The sequence below is a fragment of the Xenia sp. Carnegie-2017 genome, unplaced genomic scaffold (genome assembly GCF_021976095.1).
Source record: "Xenia sp. Carnegie-2017 unplaced genomic scaffold, XeniaSp_v1 HiC_scaffold_19, whole genome shotgun sequence".
Lineage (NCBI taxonomy): Eukaryota > Metazoa > Cnidaria > Anthozoa > Malacalcyonacea > Xeniidae > Xenia > Xenia sp. Carnegie-2017.
Window position 1 is genome coordinate 4264689 of NW_025813481.1, and position 19542 is coordinate 4284230.

The window sequence follows — 19542 nt, forward strand, 5'->3', positions numbered from 1 at the left end:
GCCATTAAATGGTGTTGCGTTGTTGCATTCCAATCTGATTTCGATTGATCTAATCTAGTAGCACAAGTAGCTGGCACTTTAAATTTCTTTCTCGTTACTAGTCCCTTCGCTCTCACTGTTTTTAACTTCCGGTGTCAAAGAAGTTATAGTAGAAAAACATGCTTAATTTTGTTGATATTTTAGCAAAACTGATTTTATTCCACCCGGAACCCTGTTTTTCACTGATTTCACCCATCGCCGGCTAGGAGTTTGTTTTGGTTTGGTTCAGTGGGCTTACGATGGCTGCAGAAGAGACAGGGGGAGGAGCTGTTTCCCATAGTCAAAAGCTGGATTCTCAAGGCACATCATCCAATAGAGGTGAAACTGAAAACAGCTTGCAAGATTTTGTGTGGAAGGTTGATGATATGAAAAGGTTGCGACGTTTTTTGGTGTTGGGAAGTGAAACACCCACGTACTACATTGACGCAAGAAAGCTAGCTATAGAAAATGCGAAAGCCCTTTCCAATCTTTTGGAAGCAGGAAGAGGTGTTGAAGTTGTGAATGAAATAGAGAGGTATAGCATTGAAGGACGAACACCAAGGCAGCAGACCATCTTGTTTTCTCTTGCTGTTTGTGCCCGGAAAGGGGATCTTGCAACGAAAAGACAAGCATACAATGCTTTACCCAGAATCTGTCGAATTCCGACTCATTTGTTTATGTTTATTGAGTTCTGCAAGTTGTTGAGTAAGCCTGGCAAAGGTTGGGGTCGTGCCCATAGGAATGCCATAAAACGTTGGTACAAAGAAAAAGATCCTTGGAAACTGGCCATGGATATCACTAAATACCAAAAGCATGAAAGATGGTCTCATAGTGATGTTGCAAGGTTAATGCATCTTAATTCAGAAGGGACTGATGTTTCTGATGAGTTGTTTGTTATAATGAAGTATGTTGTTTGTGGTTGGCAGGAGCTTAATGCTTATTTTTTTCCACAAGATGAGACAACATCACATCGTTCAATTGGGGAGAATGGCAATGCAGTTTTGGAGTTTTTTAGAGCAGTTGAAGAAGTAAAAACATTGCAAGAGGAAGTAAGAGTGGTTGAATTGATAAATCAACATAATCTTGTTCGAGAACATATTCCAACATGTTTCCTTAATTCCAAAGAGGTAAAAACATTTCAATTTTTGTGTTCTTTTTACAGTTCTCAACTTGTAATCATTGCAATGTTTATTAACTGAAATAATTAGTTTAGCTGTGAGTTTTTTGGTTTGACATTGGGTAATTTGCAAGCTGTTAATCTGAAATCCTTTTTGTTGCAACTCTTGTTTCTAGGTGTGGGATGCTCTCTTAAGCAAAATGCCAATGATGGCAATGATACGTAACTTAAACAAAATGACTTCCATTGGCTTGCTTGCAGAAGGATCACCTCAGGTTAAAGATGTTTGTAATAAACTGTGCAACGAGAATCAGTTAAGAAATGCACGTATCCATCCATTTAACATGTTATTGGCTTTGAAAACATATGAGTCAGGAAAGGGTGAGAAAGGTTCTCTGAAATGGAAAGCCAATGTGGAAATCACCAAAGCATTGGAGAAAGCATTTTATTTATCATTCAAGGTAGACAAAATTATGTGCATTGGCAAAGGGAAGGCAATGGGGGGAAACCACTCCTCCATAATATTTTCAAGATTATAGTTTTTTTTGCACCAGGAAAAATTGTATTAAGGGCAATCCTCCTCTCCAAGAATCTTGCTGATGTACTGGACAGCATACAAAATCAGTTTTTCTCCCACAATTGTTGTCTTTTGTGTGAAATACATGACCAATACACATTATAGACCACTTAAGCTAATTTTATTGCTATGCAAATTGTAAGTATTGTCTTTTATATGTAGTATACATGTTATGAATCACTTTGCTTTATTCTTTTCATGTACAAGTTCATGCAATGAAATTAACTGGTGTGATGTCATTTTTGGAATAACTAGCATTCTATTTTTTGTTAACTAGCATTTTCCATGTTATGTCATTTTGTGCAATTTTAGAATGTTGAACCAACAGGTAAAAGTTACATGCTAGCCATGGATGTAAGTTGCTCAATGCAAGCCAGTGGATGTATTGGTGCAAGTACAATGAAACCTCATGTGGCTTCTGCTGCAATGGCTATGATGACAGCACGAACAGAAGAACATCATGAATTTGTTGCATTTAGTCATGAAATAGTTCCAATGGAGATATCCAGTAACATGAATTTGAATGAAGTTTTAAAGATTTGTAATGAAGTAAGATGTATCATTGAACATTGTTTCATTCAAATACCTTCAAGCCTTGAAATTTTTTCTGTGCGTGACTATTTGCTATCATTGTAAATGATTAAACTTTGTATTTGAGTGCTCACAATTATTTTTAGGAACCCTTTTTGGAATGTGGTTTGACATAATAAGTGCTTTTAATTATCTGTGAATAATGATGAAGCTGTTTATGATAATAGTGTGCTAGTGCTACAGTCTCGAAAATATGTACGTATGTATTTTGTTTTCAAAAGATTTTAAATTATATTTTTTAGATTCGCAAGGGTGATAAAGACTTTGCTCAGCCCATGCTTTATGCCCTTTACAACAATTTAAAGATTGATGTCTTTATTGTTTACACAGACTCTGAATCATATTTTGGCGAAGTTCATCCAAGGGAGGCTCTCGCAAAATATCGTCACCATTCAGGGATTCATGATGCTAAACTTATTGTGGTTGCCATGACATCTAATGGCGTCACTTTGGCTGACCCAGATGATCCTGGAATGCTTGATATAGTTGGCTTTGACTCTGCTGCACCACAGGTGATGAGAGAGTTTATCTTGGGGAATATTTGAAAGTTTTTAGTAGACATTGATGTTTCTTATCCACAAATGTCCTCATGACATGACAAATTTTAATGTAGTGACCCCCATGTATGATGTATGACATGTAAATCTTAAATTTCTCAATAATTTTTTTGTGAATTTAGTGGTTGTTTTCACTATTTTAATGGAGTAGCTTGTACTTTGGTAGTTATTAAAAAAGTCTTCCTACTCTGAACATAACAAAACATTCACTATAGTAATAAATTGAAACGATGATTCCTCGAACGAATGCTCGTTTTCTTCTTAGTGACTCGGTCGGTCAGCTCTCGTACTCTCGGTACATTTTTGAGAGATAGAAACAAGCCCCCTTTACTAGGAAATCGTGACGACCATTGAGTTCTATAATAGGGAGTTTTAGCAAAGACTACGAGTACGACGACGAGTACGATTTACGTCATTTTGGCGCGAAAACATTGTTGCGACAACAAAAACACGTAGCCGTCATCAATCTGAGTACGATGTTTTGTAAAAAATTCGTAGTCGCGACTACGATGTCTTTTTAAGCAAAGAAAGTAGGTATATTTCTTCATTCTGTAAGAAATTAGTTTACAGTACTATTTTCGAGCATCCAGGCTTTAATTTAGAACCCTTTTTGAGCGCAGATGTACATTAAAAAGGAAAATATGACCTGCAAAACTTTCATGTATTTCGAACGCAAAGTGAAAGATAAACAAACAATGAAATAGTACAAATATATCGTACATAAAACTTAAAATAGTGAAGATTTTTCAGTCTAAAGAGTCCTATATTCTCGCAAAACCAGTATTATCGATTCTTTGATATCATTATTGACAAATAGAGCCGTAGCTGCTTCGCAAACGTCGGTGTTTTACACAATAAAAAGGCTGGTTCTGTTGTTTACAACTAAAGCATCCTCGTGCTATTCCCTTACACGGTCAAATTTCGTACTCGTTCTCGTAGTCGTACTCTTGCTAAAACTCCCTAATGGTGTGGCGTTCAATTATTTTCTTATTTCAATTTCTCGTATGATTTCAATTGAAATCTTCATTAAAACATGGCTCAGCAAAATCATCAACAAAATCAACTAGCAATGGAAGTCGATGAGCCTGTTCCTCAAAAGGAACAATTAAGAATGGATCAAACTCGTAATGACGCCGGTGGTTTCGTCTGGGTTGTCGATGATATGAAACGTTTTCGACGATTTGTAGTGTTAGGAAGCGAAACACCCACGTATTACACAGATGACAGAAAGTTAGGTCTTGAGAATGCTCAATCTTTACTACGACTTTTGAAGAATGGTAGAGGCATTGAGGTTGTGAATGAGATCTTAAAGTACAGTGTTGAAGGCCGTACTGCCAAACTAAATCCCCACTTATATTCGCGTTTGCAATCTGTGCACGCCTTGGTGACTTGAAAACGAAGCAACGTGCTTATGAGGTCTTGGACAAAATTTGTCGAATTCCAACACATCTATTTTTGTTTGTTTTTCATTCAAAGACTTTAAGTAAACCAGGAAGCGGTTGGGGTAAAGCATCACGCAAGGCAATTAAAAAATGGTATACACAAAAAGAAGCAATCAAATTGGCGATGGATGTTACCAAATATCAAAAACGTGAAGGATGGTCACATGCAGATATTGCAAGAGTCACACATCCAAAGTCAGACAAACCTTCCATTCAGTGTGTTCTGAAGTATGCAGTCCGTGGTTATGATGAAATGATAGCTTCATTTCCCACGTCTCAGGATAACACTAATGAACTAGAAACACTATTGAATTTCTTCAAAGCTGTTGAAGAAATAAAACAGTTAACAACAAAGAAAGAGGACAGAGTTGTAGAACTCATTGAAGGACAAAATTTGGTACGAGAACATGTTCCAACAGGTTGTCTTGGATCAATGAAGGTAATCACAATGATCCCTCGCCAGCCCCTATGTATTTTCACAATGACTAGACTATATGACTTCATACCAAAGCCATAAACATAATGTGACTTCTTGCAAGGTTATATGCATATGTGCACATGTGCATATATAACAGTGTAAGAATCCACATTATTATTATTATCATATGAGTTATTTGTACAAATATGTGACAATCATCATTTTATTTCTTCTAATGCATGTATTGTAGCCACTGACTATGTTTCTCCCAGCAGTTTACTTTTGTTTAACTGTATTTTTTTGAAAATTCATAACCAATAGCATTGTTACAAAGATTCTGAATTGATAATCGACAAGAGGCATTTTATTTTCAAACACAGAATATTCTACAATCTGTAAATTTGAAACTCTTATTGTATTTTTTGAACACCTGTTTTTAGGTGTGGAATGCTTTGTTAAAGAAAATGCCAATGACTGCAATGATACGTAACTTGAACAAAATGACTTCCATTGGCTTGCTTGCTGAAGGATCACCTCAAGTTAAAGATGTTTGTGATAAACTGCAAAACGAGGATCTGCTAAGAAATGCACGTATTCATCCGTTTAATGTGTTATTAGCTTTGAAAACGTATGAGTCAGGGAAAGGTGAGAAAGGTTCTCTGAAATGGAAAGCCAATGTGGAAATAACCAAAGTATTGGAGAAAGCATTTTATATATCATTTAAGGTAGACAGAACACACAATCAATTTTTGTCACATAATTTTCCTCTTTTGCATGAGATGTTATGTACATTATGTATCATGTGTACTGATTTTATTCACATACAATTGTATGTGTTATAGATTACTCCAGTTTTCTATACAAATTGTAAGTATTTTTTCTTGTGTGGTACATTTATATGGTATACATTATGAATCATTTGAGCTGATTTTTTTCACATGTAAGTTGCATCTTCTGAAGCTCTCTGATCAGATTTATTTTCATGTGTTTTATTTTTTTGTTGTCTTGCATTTTTCATGTTATTTTGTACAATTTTAGAATGTTGAACCAACAGGCAAAAGTTACATGCTAGCCATGGATGTAAGTAGTTCAATGCAATCCAATGGATGTATTGGTGCAAGTACAATGAAACCTCATGTGGCTTCTGCTGCAATGGCTATGATGACAGCACGAACAGAAGAACATAACAAATTTGTTGCATTTAGTCATGAAATAGTTCCGATAAAGATCTCCAGTAACATGAATTTGGATGAAGTTTTGAAGATTTGTAATGAAGTAAGTTGTTCAAAATACTCAAAAGATTTAAAGTATGTAGTGTAAAGCAAAAAATTTTATATTGTATTTTTCAGATTCCAATGGGTAATACAGACTGTGCTCAACCCATGCTTTATGCCCTTGACAACAATTTGAAGATTGATGTTTTTATTGTTTACACAGACTCTGAAACATATTATGGCAAAGTTCATCCAAGGGAGGCTCTCAAACAATATCGTCACCATTCAGGGATTCATGATGCTAAACTTATTGTGGTTGCCATGACATCAAATGGTTTCACTATTGCTGATCCAGATGATCCTGGAATGCTTGATATAGCTGGCTTTGACTCAGCTGCACCGCAAGTGATGAGAGAGTTTATCTTAGGGAATATTTGAAAATTTTTTAGTGAATATCATTGTATCTTCTCTGCAAATGATAACTCCCATGTTAAAGTAAAAGTGTGCATGCATATTTTGATGGTTTAATGGTCATTGCACTAGATTGCAATTTAATAAATTTTAAAAAGTCTACCTATATTGACAATAAAACTTGACAAAACATTCACTGAACGTAGAATGCTCGTGACGGCTCAAGAATCAAAAAATGACTCTGAAGATGACTATGGCTAAGGTTGTCGAAACGTCAGTCAACAACAACAAAAACAGTCCTTCTCAGGACTACGCCAACCTGGACGATCTACATTTACAAACATGTAACGATACTCCCGGGTTCACAACATTTAGAGGTACTTTAATTCGCATATTTTCATAATGTACATCTCGTAGAGTTTGATTATACCCTTTTTAAACTTACTATTGTTCATCAAAATGTCTTTCTGATTATTTTTCTATGTCGATTTGTTTTGTTTCTTCACTGATATAATAAAGACGTAATTTGAAATTATTATGATAATAGCGATGTGAATAACAAAGTGTTGTTAAATAAGTAAATTTGTAGCAATCTTCCATAAACGTCATTGCAGATGAAATTTTGGTAGCAGTAATAGGATTCTGTTATATTTCTACACTTTTTAAGAAGCAGCAGCGTATAGTCTCCAGTTTGTTTCAAAACAATGCAGGTCGACCTTGTACCATCTTAATTTTCTGCCATTATAAAGCCAAGAAGACAAACTTTTTAGGATTAAATATCTTTACCGGTTGTTCTGTCCCTTTCACAAAAATTTTGCTGGAATCAAAAGCTTGTACAACGAATAAAAACGCAAAAACTGTGAATTTGTAATACAAAAGTATAGTAAAGTGGGACCGATACCCCCCCCCCGAAGGTGATAATCGGAGGAGCCAACTTCCGGCTTCCAATTATCTTACTATCCAGTGTAATATACATATCCAGTGTACATATCAGTGTTTGAGATAGCCGCTCCAGTTATTATAGAGCTCAATGAATAGAACTCAATGTTCAAAATGCGTTTAGATTTTAGGCGGAAGTTGCAGTTACAGTAAATAGTTTGAATTCTTTATTAGTTTAATACATCGAAATTTCTTTTATGACAGACGGCTTAACTATGTCAGATACACCTTCCGACTTGGGTAACAAAGGGCCAGAACAAAATTCTATCACCAATTCATCAAGTCAAGTCGAAAACAGCGCGGGTGGTTTGTTGTGGATTGTTCATATGAATAGGTTTCGTCGTTTTTTGGTGTTAGGAAGCGATACAGGCACTTTCTACATTGACGAAAGAACGTTAGGCTCAGAAAATGAGCAAGTCGTTTTGAATCTTTTGCAAGCAGGAAGGGGTGTTGAAGTTGTCAATGAAATAGAGAAGTATAGCATTGAAGGACGAACTCTAAGACAGCAGGCCATCGTGTTTTCTCTCGCTGTTTGTGCGCGGAAGGGAGATCTTGACACGAAAAAAAAAGCATACGATGCTTTACCCAAGGTCTGTCGAACTCCGACTCATTTGTTTATGTTTATTGAGTTCTGCAAGTTGTTCAGTCAGCCTCGGAAAGGTTGGGGTCGAGCCCATAGGAATGCCATAAAACGTTGGTACAAAAAAAAAGATCCATGGAAACTGGCGATGGATCTCACCAAATATCAAAAGCGTGAAGGATGGTCACATAGGGATGTTGCAAGGTTAATGCATCTTAGGTCAGAAGGAACTGATGTTTCTGATGAATTGTTTGTTATAATGATGTATGTTGTTTGTGGTTGGAAGAAGGTTTTGACATGTTTCTTTCCTGAAGATAAGACAACTCCACATCGTCCTATTGGAGAGAATGGCAGTGCAATGTTGGTATTTCTTAGGGCAATTGAAAATATAAAAACAGCGCAAGAGGAGGCGAGAGTGGTTGAACTGATAAATAAACATAATCTTGTTAGAGAACATATTCCAACACATTGGCTAAGATCCAAAGAGGTATGCACTGTGAGTTCGTAGTTCTTGCACACCCCGACTACGTCAACTCAGCCGGTCCCCACCCAAAATCAGATCCAAAGAGGTACAAATATTTCATGTCTCCTTTTTACAATTCCCAATTTGAAATCATCTCAGTGTTTACTTACTGTAAGAATTTAGTCAGGACAACAAAATTATTATTTAGCTATGACCTTTTCCATATTGTGGTAAATATATAATAATTTTTTATAAGTTTACTTGTGTTAGGTTCTAAGAGCTATTGCCTATATTTGACCATCATCATGTTGCATTCTTTTTCAGTACTTTTTTGTGAGAGTTGTTTCAGCAGTGTACTTTGGTTGAATTTCTTTTTGAACTTCATTACCAATAGTATTTTTAAAAGTATGAGAATCATACTTTGAGCTGCTATAACTTATTTGACCAAACATTTCTACATGCTATGAAATTGAAGTCCTTCTTTTTGTGATTTGAACATTTGTTTGTAGGTGTGGGATGCTCTATTAAAGAAAATGCCAATGATTGCAATGATACGTAACTTGAACAAAATGACTTCCATTGGCTTGCTTGCTGAAGGATCACCTCAGGTTAAAGATGTTTGTGATAAACTGTGCAACAAGGATCTGTTAAGAAATGCACGTATCCATCCATTTAACATGTTATTAGCTTGGAAAACTTACCAGTCTGGAAAGTCTACATGCAAGTCTCACAAGGGTAATAAAAGTCCTTTGAAATGGAAAGCCAACAAGGAAATCACCAAAGCCTTGGAGGAAGCATTTTATTTATCATTTAAGGTAGACAGCATGCAAAATCAATTTTTTAAACAAGAAACAATTAAGCAGCATTTTATTTTGTTTTTTTTGAATTTTCAATATTTTTACAATTTTAGAATATCGACCCAACAGGTAAGAGTTATATGCTGGCTCTCAATGTAAGTGGCTCAATGCAATCCAGTGGATATATTGGTGCAAGTTCAATAAAACCTCACATGGCTTCTGCTGCAATGGCTATGATGACAGCACGAACAGAAGAACATCACAAATTTGTTGCATTTAGTCATGAAATAGTTCCGATTGAGATAGCCAGTGACATGAATTTGGATGGAGTTTTACAGATTTATGATGAAGTAAGTTGTTCAATGTTCAATTAATTTTAATTGTGCACCTCAACTACTAAACTATATATTTCCACTTTGCTATGATTGTTATCATGGAACTTTTTTCTCGTTTTCAAGTGTTTGAAATTGTTTGTGTTTGGCTTTTAATGTATAACATGCTGTTTCCTACTATATGACAAGCCTGTAGTCAGTACGCTAATTGGGGTGGGTATATTTATATGTACATGATATGCCAGATTAGTTTCTTTTGAAATTCATTGTTTTTTACAAATTATGAAATGAATTTATAAATAATTGCCCCTCTCCCTTCCAATTGTTCTGGCTACATGCCTGAATGATGATCAATATCACAGTTTTAAAATTCTTTCCAATCAAAAATATTCTTTTCTACTTTTTACATTCTTTCTAATTCAATTTCATTCCTAGTCAATCTACAATTCCCCCCAGGATTATTGTTGCATAATAATCAGACTTGATCACCTTTGAATCAGTTTGCTAAATTTGGTGAAAAAATTTCCGAAGAGATTGAGCAAATTAATTGAAACTTATTTTATGGCACTTTCTGGCAAGATATTTTGACAACATGATTCAGTGCGAACAAAGATGAAGAATTGTGGATGTAGATATAAATTCTACATATCTTATAAATGAATTTTAATTAAGACAAATATAAAAGGTTGCAATTGTTATTTGAACTAAAAAAAAACTTTAAAAAATAGCAAAGAATATTTCTAATTGGAAAAAAATTAAAACTTTTAGGCATTGAGAAAAGATATTTAGCATAAATAATATATAAATAATCATAATACTGACCAAAGTGAGGTGCTTAATTGTCTGTGGGTGATGATGGAGTTATTTGTTATGATAATTATATACAAATGCTGCACCATGAAAAATAGGTGTGTGTTTTATTTTTGAAAGATATTAAGTATGTGGAGTAAACATGAATTTTTATATTGTATTTTTAGATTCCAGAAGGTGAAACAGACTGTGCTCAACCCATGCTTTATGCCCTTTACAACAATTTAAAGATTGATGTCTTTATTGTTTACACTGACTCTGAAACATTTGGTGATGTTCATCCAAGGGAGGCTCTCAAACAATATCGTCACCATTCAGAGATTCATGATGCTAAACTCATTGTGGTTGCCATGACATCAAAGGGTGTCACAATTGCTGACCCAGATGATCCTGGGATGCTTGATATAGCTGGCTTTGACTCTGCTGCACCACAAGTGATGAGAAAGTTTATCGTGGGGAGCCTTTAGAAATTTAATGAACATCGTAGTATCTTCTCCACAAATGTCCTCATCATGATGTGACAAATTTCATTTTATTGTAGTAACTCCTATGTATGTAACTGCACTCATACACATTTTTCTATTTTAATGATCATTTGCACTATTTTTTAACGCTAGCTTGCACTCCAGTATTTTATAGAAATTCTTCTTTCTTTGACTCAAGTATTATACAAAACATTCATTAAATGAAACGTTTATTGCTCTTTCTCTTCCCGGCGACTTGGTCAGCTCCGGGCGTTTTTTGAGCGATGAAAACAAGTGGGACTTCACAGGAAATTAAATAAATAGCTACGTTTCACTGATTTCGAAATATGACTGGATTATAATTTATAACTAGAATAATCCAGAATTTTCAACACGTAACTACATGAACATATCTAAGAGATAAATCAGTTTATAGAAGAGCAAAAAATACAATGAAATATGATGAAATGTGATCAAAATGCAGCGATTTTTGTCATCGGTAACTCTACTGTGGTATGGAAAAACAATGGAATGTTGATATTTGAGTGATTCATTACAATCAGAAATCAGGAATACATAGAATAGAAATATAATTGATAGAAAGAAAAATAGTCATGGCTTCCCGTATAACATAACATGTGCTAAGATAACATAAATACTTCATGCAATAATATTATAGTGTAACATTACATCATCAATAATACTTCATATTGCTAACACTCCCACTTAATGTGCACTATAAATGTTCTTTAAGAATTACGAATTCTTAAACTAAAATTTCTTTGACACCTAACATGTCTCGAAAGTTTTGGAATGTTTGCTTTGGTAAACTTTTCGTCATAACATCCGCTAACATCTGATCTGTACTACAGTATTGAACAATAATGGAATTATCGTTGACCTTTTCTCTAACAAAATGATACGCAACGTCAATATGTTTAGTGCGATTGTGAAATCGTGGATTCCTCGAAAGTTCAATTGCCCTTGGTTATCTTCGTTCAGTATAGATGGTTGATCTTGATTTATTCCAATATCCGCTAGTAAACGTCGTAACCATATGATTTCCTGTGTTGCATAACTTAGTGCAACATACTCAGCTTCAGTCGAAGATCTTGCAACACAAGATTGTCGCTTGCTGCTCCAGCTGACGGTTGATTTGTTTATCTGGAACACGTATCCTGATGTAGATCTTCTTGTATTTACATCACTTGCCCAATCAGCATCTGAATATCCAACCACTTCGCATGTTGAATCTTTGCTTTGAAAAACAAGACCATAATTGATTGTGCCTTTTAGGTATCTCAACACTCTTTTGCTCCTGCCAATGCTCCTTTCCTGGCTTTGACATAAATTTTGAAAGAATACCTACAGCAGATGCCAAGTCAGGTCGAGTTGCCGTTGTCACGTATGTCAAACATCCGATAAGTTTTGATATTCATGAATATTTGTTGCGGTCTCTTCTTCGGGCAGATTCTGAAAATGTTTTCCAGGTTCTAACGGTGTTGAAACAGGTTTGCAATGTTCCATGTTGAATCGTTTCAAGATTCCTTCCAAATATTTTGATTGACTAATTGTCAATTTTCCCTTTTCTGTCTCGTTTGATCAGCATACCAAGGACATGTTTGACTTCATTTAAATCTTCAACTTTGAACTTTGATGCAATGGCTTTCTTCTCCACCTTCAGCATTTTCGTAGAATTGGAAAATAGGAGAATATCATCTACATGAATAGATAGTATCACGAAATTCACATTTCCATCTTGCTGTTTAATAGATTTCACGTACAGACATGGATCACAGCTCATTTGATTGTATCCTTTTGATTTCAGGTATGAGTCGATGGCGTTGTTCCAACATCTGGCTGACTGTTTTAAACCATAGATGCTTTTTCTCAATTTGCAGACATAGTCAGGATGCTTCTTACTAATATAACCTTCAGGTTGTCGCATATAAATTTCTTCATCCAAATTTCCTTGTAAAAACGCTGTTTTAACGTCCATTTGGTGAATTTCCCAGTCTTTTGCATTCGCTAAAGCTAACAACGATCGAACAGTTGTATTTCGTATGACGGGTGAAAATACTTCATGATAGTCGACACCTTCAGCTTGTGAGTAGCCTTGTGCAACTACGCGAGCTTTATATCTCTGTATTTCTCCATTTTCGTCTCTCTTCACCTTGAAAACCCAACGGCTTCCAACAATATTCTTATTATCTGGTAATGGGACAAGTTCCCAAGTATCGTTCTCGATAAGTGAATGAAATTCGGAGTCGGTTGCTTTTCTCCAGTCATGTGCATGTTCTCCAGAATAGGCTTCGTTGATGTTTGCTGGTTCGTTGATTTCCGCAGTTAAATCATTGGCGATGTAGCATTCTTCATCAAACTTTTGGGGAGGTCTTCTTTGTCTCCTTTCACCAATGTTTTGTACTTCATTCATAAATCTCTCCTCGTACGTTACTCCCACTGGCTCGTTATCGTTGATTTCTGCATCCATGTTGACGTTTTCGATAATTGGATTCAAATCAAAATCTTTACCTGCTTGCGTTGGGGTTTCTTCGATAATCACCGGAACATTTTGCTCTTTCTTTTGATCAAATGCAGTCAATGGTCTTTTGTCTTCACCAAAGTCATGGAATTGTGTTTCCACAAACATTGCATCACGGCTACGGATGAATTTCAATCCAATAGGGTCATAAAACTTGTACCCCTTTGTTCCGTCAGGGTATCCCACAAAAGTAATTTCCGGGATTTTGGGTCTAACTTCTTACGCTGGTTCTCTGGAATATGTACATAGCTCACACAACCAAATACTCGTAGATTAGCTACATCCGGTTTTCTTCCATATAGACATTCGTATGGAGTCATATCCTTTACTGATGTTGTAGGACTTCGATTACGTAAATAGACGGACGTATTTACAGCCTCAGCCCAAAATTCATTTGGCAAATGTGAATGAGACAGCATAGAACGAGCAGATTCAACAATGGTACGGTTCATTCTTTCTGCAATGCCGTTTTGCGCCGGATTATGAGGTACACTTAACTGATGGATGATACCATTTTTCTTCAGGAAATCTTTAAATTGCTGTGAGCAATATTCCCCACCGTTATCAGATCGTAGGGTCTTGATAGGTTTGCCAGTAATGTTGCGAACATGACTATGAAATTCCTTGAATTTCTCTAAAACTTCGCTTTTCTTCTTTATGAAGTAGATGTACGTATACCTTGAATAGTCGTCGATGAATGTGATGTAGTAGCGCGATCCACCAAAAGAGTTTACAGACATGGGACCACACACATCACTGTGTACAAGCTCAAACGGTTGGTTGGCACGGTAATGGTCATCTTTCGGATAAGAACACCGATGTTGTTTCCCCATCATACATCCCTCGCAGAATGAGATATTTTCATTTACATCACTCATTCCTTTAACCAAATCTCCATTTAACAATTTACGAACATTGTTCATTCCCAAGTGCCCAAATCTGCAGTGCCATAAATGCAAGCTTGAATTTGATGCGTCCTTTGCAATGTTCACATGTTCATGTCCAATCCTTAATTTGTACAATTTTCCACATATGTCCCCAACAGCTAGAAGTTTGGAATTACGAGATATCTTACACTTGTTACCTTCAAACATAACAGTAGCTCCAAGTTTTATCATGGAATAGACTGATAGTAGATTCTTGTCCAATTCTGGTAAGTACAATACGTTGCGTAATGATATGTTCTGAACGTGATCATCAAGTATTGCTTTCAAATGATAGGTACCTTTTCCATATGCCAAGATTGATCTATTATCACCTAGATTCACCACCGAGGGTTGCTTGAATGTCACATAATCCGTCAGTGCTTCTCTTTCATATGACATATGCTGGGTAGCACCAGAATCTATGATCCAATCTGATCTTCCAATAAGTTCAGATCCATTGCTTATCAAGGCTTCATCCTCATGCACTTTGTCATCTTGTCCTTCGGCACAATGCGCTTGAGTGTTTCTGTTTGCACCATTCTTAGTTTTCTTGTTTGGACAGTCACGAGCATAGTGTCCTTTCTCTTGACAATTGTGACATTTTCCTTGAAAAGGTTTTCTGTTGCTTCCATCGTTCTTCCTTTTTATTATTATTTTATCACCACGATTCCTACCACGAATAAAATTTCCTCTATGAGCAGAATATGCATCTTCCTTAGTATTCTTCAAATCATTAGTACGGTCCACATCATTCAGAATTAAGTTCTTTACTTTTCAAAGAGATCTCTGTTTCTCCCATGGCATCTAAGGCTGTTATTAATGGTTTGTATTGCTCAGGTAAGCTAGCTAACAGAGTCATAGCCAATTCTTTGTCATCCACGCTGACTCCCATTTCCTTGAGTTGCTCATGCAGCGATTTGAGATGGCTGATGTGTTCAAGCACACTATCTCCAATATGGTATTTACAGGAATAATACTGTTGGCGTAGTCTCACCTTCTGAAGAAGTGATTCTCGTGCGAATTGATTTCTAATTGCATCCCATGCCTCCTTGGCAGTTTTCGTATCTCGCACGTGGATCTGTTGCTCGGGCTCGATGGCCAAACAGATGTATGTCCACGCTTTCTTCGCAGCCGAGTTAAACTTCCTTCGCGTTTCAGCACTAGCATCCTCATTTGGAAATTCAGCTGTTCCCTCCGCATGCTCGAAAAGATCCAGACTTTCCAAATACAGCTTCATGTTGAAAACCCATGAGCGGTAATTACTGCCGTTCAGTTTCGCGAACCTTAACGCATTCGACATATCCGACGTGGCCATGCTTAAATTTCGACTATATATTTTATTGCAATGACTTTTCACTTAAATAATGACCTTCTACGTCCTGGGCCCATAACCTGTTGATATTTGAGTGATTCATTACAATCAGAAATCAGGAATACATAGAATAGAAATATAATTGATAGAAAGAAAAATAGTCATGGCTTCCCGTATAACATAACATGTGCTAAGATAACATAAATACTTCATGCAATAATATTATAGTGTAACATTACATCATCAATAATACTTCATATTGCTAACATGGAAAATAGCCCACAGCTGCATGGAAATACCTAAAATTGTTGGAATCGTAGTTCAGAAGTATAAACTTATTAACTGATCTCATTTAAGATCATAAACTGATCAATCCTTTAAAATTACAAGCTTTTTTTACGAGTGATTCGGAGAGAAATCTGTATGCGTTTTGTTTTATACGGCCGATTATTCTTTCTGACTTGTTGTACTATCGCCATAAAGGTTGTTTTTCATCTTCTGCGTTATCTTAAAGCATAATTTGGCCATGTGTGGCTATGTTTTCCATAGTTTTGTTAAAAAATCTTTCGATGTGTTGGTCCCTTACTAACGGCGGGGGTGGCTTCAAAATTTGTTTACTTAAAATATGCAGTAAATGGTAAATATGCAGTTGCTTGATCCAGTCTTTATTCAAGATCAGTGAAACGTTTCAATTTCAGCGAAAACTTACGCAGTCATCAATTTCTTTTGTTTTGTTGACATCAAATTATTGGGTTTTTTTTGACTGATGCATCAACTATGGATAAATGGATATATTTGTAGAATTTAAAAATATGGATAAGTTTCGTCGCTTTTTGGTATTGGAAAATGAAACAGGCACCTTCTATGTTGCCAAAAAAAGTTTACGCCAACAACATGAACGAATCATTTTGAATCTTTTGGAAGCAGGAAGAGGTGTCGAAGTTGTCAATGAAATAGAGAAGTATAGCATTGAAGGACGAACACCAAGGCAGCAGGCCATTGTGTTTTCTCTTGCTGTCTGCGCCCGGAAGGGAGATCTTGCAACGAAACAGCAAGCATACAAAGCTTTACCCAAGATCTGTCGAATTCCGACTCATTTGTTTATGTTTATTAAGTTCTGCAAGTTGTTTTGTGAATCTGGCACAGGTTGGAGTCGTGCCTATAAGAACGCCATAAAACGATGGTACAAACAAAAAGATCCATGGAAACTTGCCATGGATCTCACCAAATATCAAAAGCGTGAAGGATGGTCACACAGGGATGTTGCAAGGTTAATACATTTCAAGTCAGAAGGAACTGATGTTTCTGAAGAGTTGTTTGTTATAATGAAGTATGTTGTTTGTGGTTGGAAGGAGCTTTTGAAATATTTCTTTCCTGAAGATAAGACAGTTCCACGTCGTCCTATTGGAGAAAATGGCAATGTGATGCTGATGTTTTTGAGGGCAGTTGAAAATATGAAATCATTGCAAGAGGAGGCGAGAGTGGTTGAACTGATAAATCAATATAATCTTGTTCGAGAACATATTCCAACACATTGGCTTAATTCCAAAGAGGTAAAAACATTTCATGTTTTATGTCATAATTTTTAATAAGTTTATTTAATTCTGGTATGTTTTAAGAGCTATTGTTATGTTAGTGATATTCATCATGTTGTATCCTTTATTTGTATTACCATTGTAGTTCTAACTCCGAAACCCTTGTTCTAACTCTTAAACATTTGTTTCTAGGTGTGGAATGCTCTGTTAAAGAAAATGCCAATGACTGCAATGATTCGCAACTTAAACAAAATGACTTCCATTGGCTTGCTTGCTGAAGGATCACCTCAGGTTATTGAAGTTTGTAATAAATTGCACAACGAGGATCTGCTAAGAAATGCTCGTATCCATCCATTCAACATGCTGTTAGCTTGGAGAACATACAAGTCTGGAAAGAGTGAGAAGGGTTCTCTGAAATGGAAAGCCAATGTGGAAATAACCAAAGCATTGGAGAAAGCATTTTATTTATCATTTAAGGTAGCATAGTACTTCATCATTTTTTTCACACAAGTAGCTATTGAGTGGCTTTTTTTTGTCAACTTGCATGTTCCATGCTATTTTCTATAATTTTAGAATGTGGAACCAACAGGTAGAAGATGCTTGCTAGCCATGGATGTAAGTGGCTCAATGCAATCCAATGAATGTATTGGTGCAAGTGCCATTAAGCCTCACATGGCGTCTGTTGCAATGGCTATGATGACAGCACAAACAGAAAAATATTGCAAATTTGTTGCATTTAGTCATGAAATTGTTCCTATGACGATCTCTAGTCACATGAATTTGGATGACATTTTGAAGATTTGTAATGAAGTAAGGCAGCTTTCAAATTTTACTTGTCCCGTAACTAGCCATTCTTTGCTATCATTGCTTTTATCAAATTTTCTTTTTCAATATTGAGTAGTTTTACTTAAGAATAATGGCATAGCAAACTCATTAATTGGGATGGGGACACAAATATATGTATACATGTCTAAATTTGTCGAAAACAAATGACTTAAAAGGAATTTAATAGGCAGAACGTGCATAAATAAAAATGTGCCAAATGCAACAGCATTTAATATCCATGGATATTGTACTTGAAAAGGGTTTACAAATGCTGTGTAATTAAACATTAATGTTTATATTGTATTTTTAGATTCCAGAAGGTGATACAGACTGCGCTCAACCCATGCTTTATGCCATTCACAACAATTTGAAGATTGATGTCTTTATTGTTTACACTGACTCTGAAACATGTTGTGGCGAAGTTCATCCAAGGGAGGCTCTTCAACAATATCGTCACCAATCAGGGATTCATGATGCTAAACTCATTGTGGTTGCCATGACATCAAAGGGTTTCACTATTGCTGACCCAGATGATCCTGGAATGCTTGATATAGTTGGCTTTGACTCTGCTGCACTGCAAGTGATGAGAGAGTTTATCTTGGGGATTCTTTAGAAATTTATTGAACATCTCTGTATTTTCTCCACAAGTGTCCTCATCATGATGTGACAAATTTCATTTTATTATAGTAACTCCTACGTTTGTAACTGTAGTCATACACATTTTTCTATTTTATTGATCATTTGCACTATTTTTTACACTAGCTTGCACTCCAGTATTTTATAGAAATTCTTCTTCTTTGACTCAAGTATTATACAAAACATTCATTAAATGAAACGTTGATTGCGCTTTCTCTTCCCGGCGACTTGTTTAGCTCCAGACGTTTTTTGAGCGATGGAAACAATGTGACTTCACAGGAAATTAAATAAATAGCTACGTTTCACCATTGAGTTCTATAAAAACTTCACCATTGAGTTCAGGAAATTAAATAAATAGCTACGTTTCACCATTGAGTTCTATAGAGCTCAATGCGTTTCACTGATTTCGAAATATGACTGGATCATAATTTATAACGAGAATAATCAAGAATTTTCAACCAGTGAGTTCTATAATAACTAGAGCGGCTATTGCGTCCTCGCCCCAGTAAAGTTAGCCGCTCCAGTTATTATAAAACTCAATGGTTAAACCTAGTTTTCCGCTTAGGTAGAGCTGTTATTTTATAAAACTAGGGTGTATTGTAAACAATTATTGCTTAAAGTCATTTCTTTAAAGTTAAATGAGCAAGAATGTAACTGCAAAACTCGTTAGAGTTTAGCTAAATCATTTTGAAAAATGGTGTTGACCAAGAGACAGAGAATCATATATGTTTACTCAATAATTAAATGATAAGTGAATCATTTTCTTACGTTGTAAATAATAAAATACATAAGTCGTCAGTGAATTTGGGTTGTATGGTACCATCACCAAAAACAGTTTTGCTAAATACTTATAATTATCAAAGAGGAGCTGTTTAAGAATTCGTTCCCTCGAAGCTAATACATAGATTTTACGACGCTTTTACGTATAAATAAATAAGAAAACTAGAACAGTTTAGGAAGCTTACGATTTACGTGGGCAATATAATATATTTGTGAGCGTGTGGGAGGGGGGCTAGTGTTGGTCGCCTTATTTAAG

General features: G+C 35.8%; 2 protein-coding genes and 1 pseudogene across 3 annotated transcripts; all 3 read left to right on the forward strand.

Moving 5' to 3' along the window:
* Positions 1 to 139: 139 nt before the first annotated feature.
* Positions 140 to 18705, forward strand: LOC124438126 (60 kDa SS-A/Ro ribonucleoprotein-like). 2 transcript variants are annotated; one of them, XM_046988119.1, is made up of 5 exons: positions 140 to 1067; positions 16986 to 17063; positions 17238 to 17522; positions 17619 to 17855; positions 18181 to 18705. In XM_046988119.1, exons 1-5 carry the CDS (start codon positions 279 to 281, stop codon positions 18481 to 18483), a joined length of 1692 nt encoding a protein of 563 aa, XP_046844075.1. In that variant the 5' UTR covers positions 140 to 278; the 3' UTR covers positions 18484 to 18705. The 2 variants fall into 2 exon arrangements, with proteins under 2 accessions (XP_046844075.1, XP_046844076.1); XM_046988120.1 differs by lacking the exons at positions 16986 to 17063; positions 17238 to 17522; positions 17619 to 17855; positions 18181 to 18705 and adding exons at positions 1312 to 1596; positions 2025 to 2261; positions 2546 to 3103 and having other exon boundaries at positions 140 to 1145.
* Positions 3824 to 6507, forward strand: LOC124438132 (annotated as a pseudogene).
* Positions 7400 to 10957, forward strand: LOC124438122 (60 kDa SS-A/Ro ribonucleoprotein-like). Its single transcript, XM_046988114.1, has 4 exons — positions 7400 to 8351; positions 8837 to 9142; positions 9238 to 9474; positions 10434 to 10957. Exons 1-4 carry the CDS (start codon positions 7482 to 7484, stop codon positions 10731 to 10733), a joined length of 1713 nt encoding a protein of 570 aa, XP_046844070.1. The 5' UTR covers positions 7400 to 7481; the 3' UTR covers positions 10734 to 10957.
* Positions 18706 to 19542: the final 837 nt, after the last annotated feature.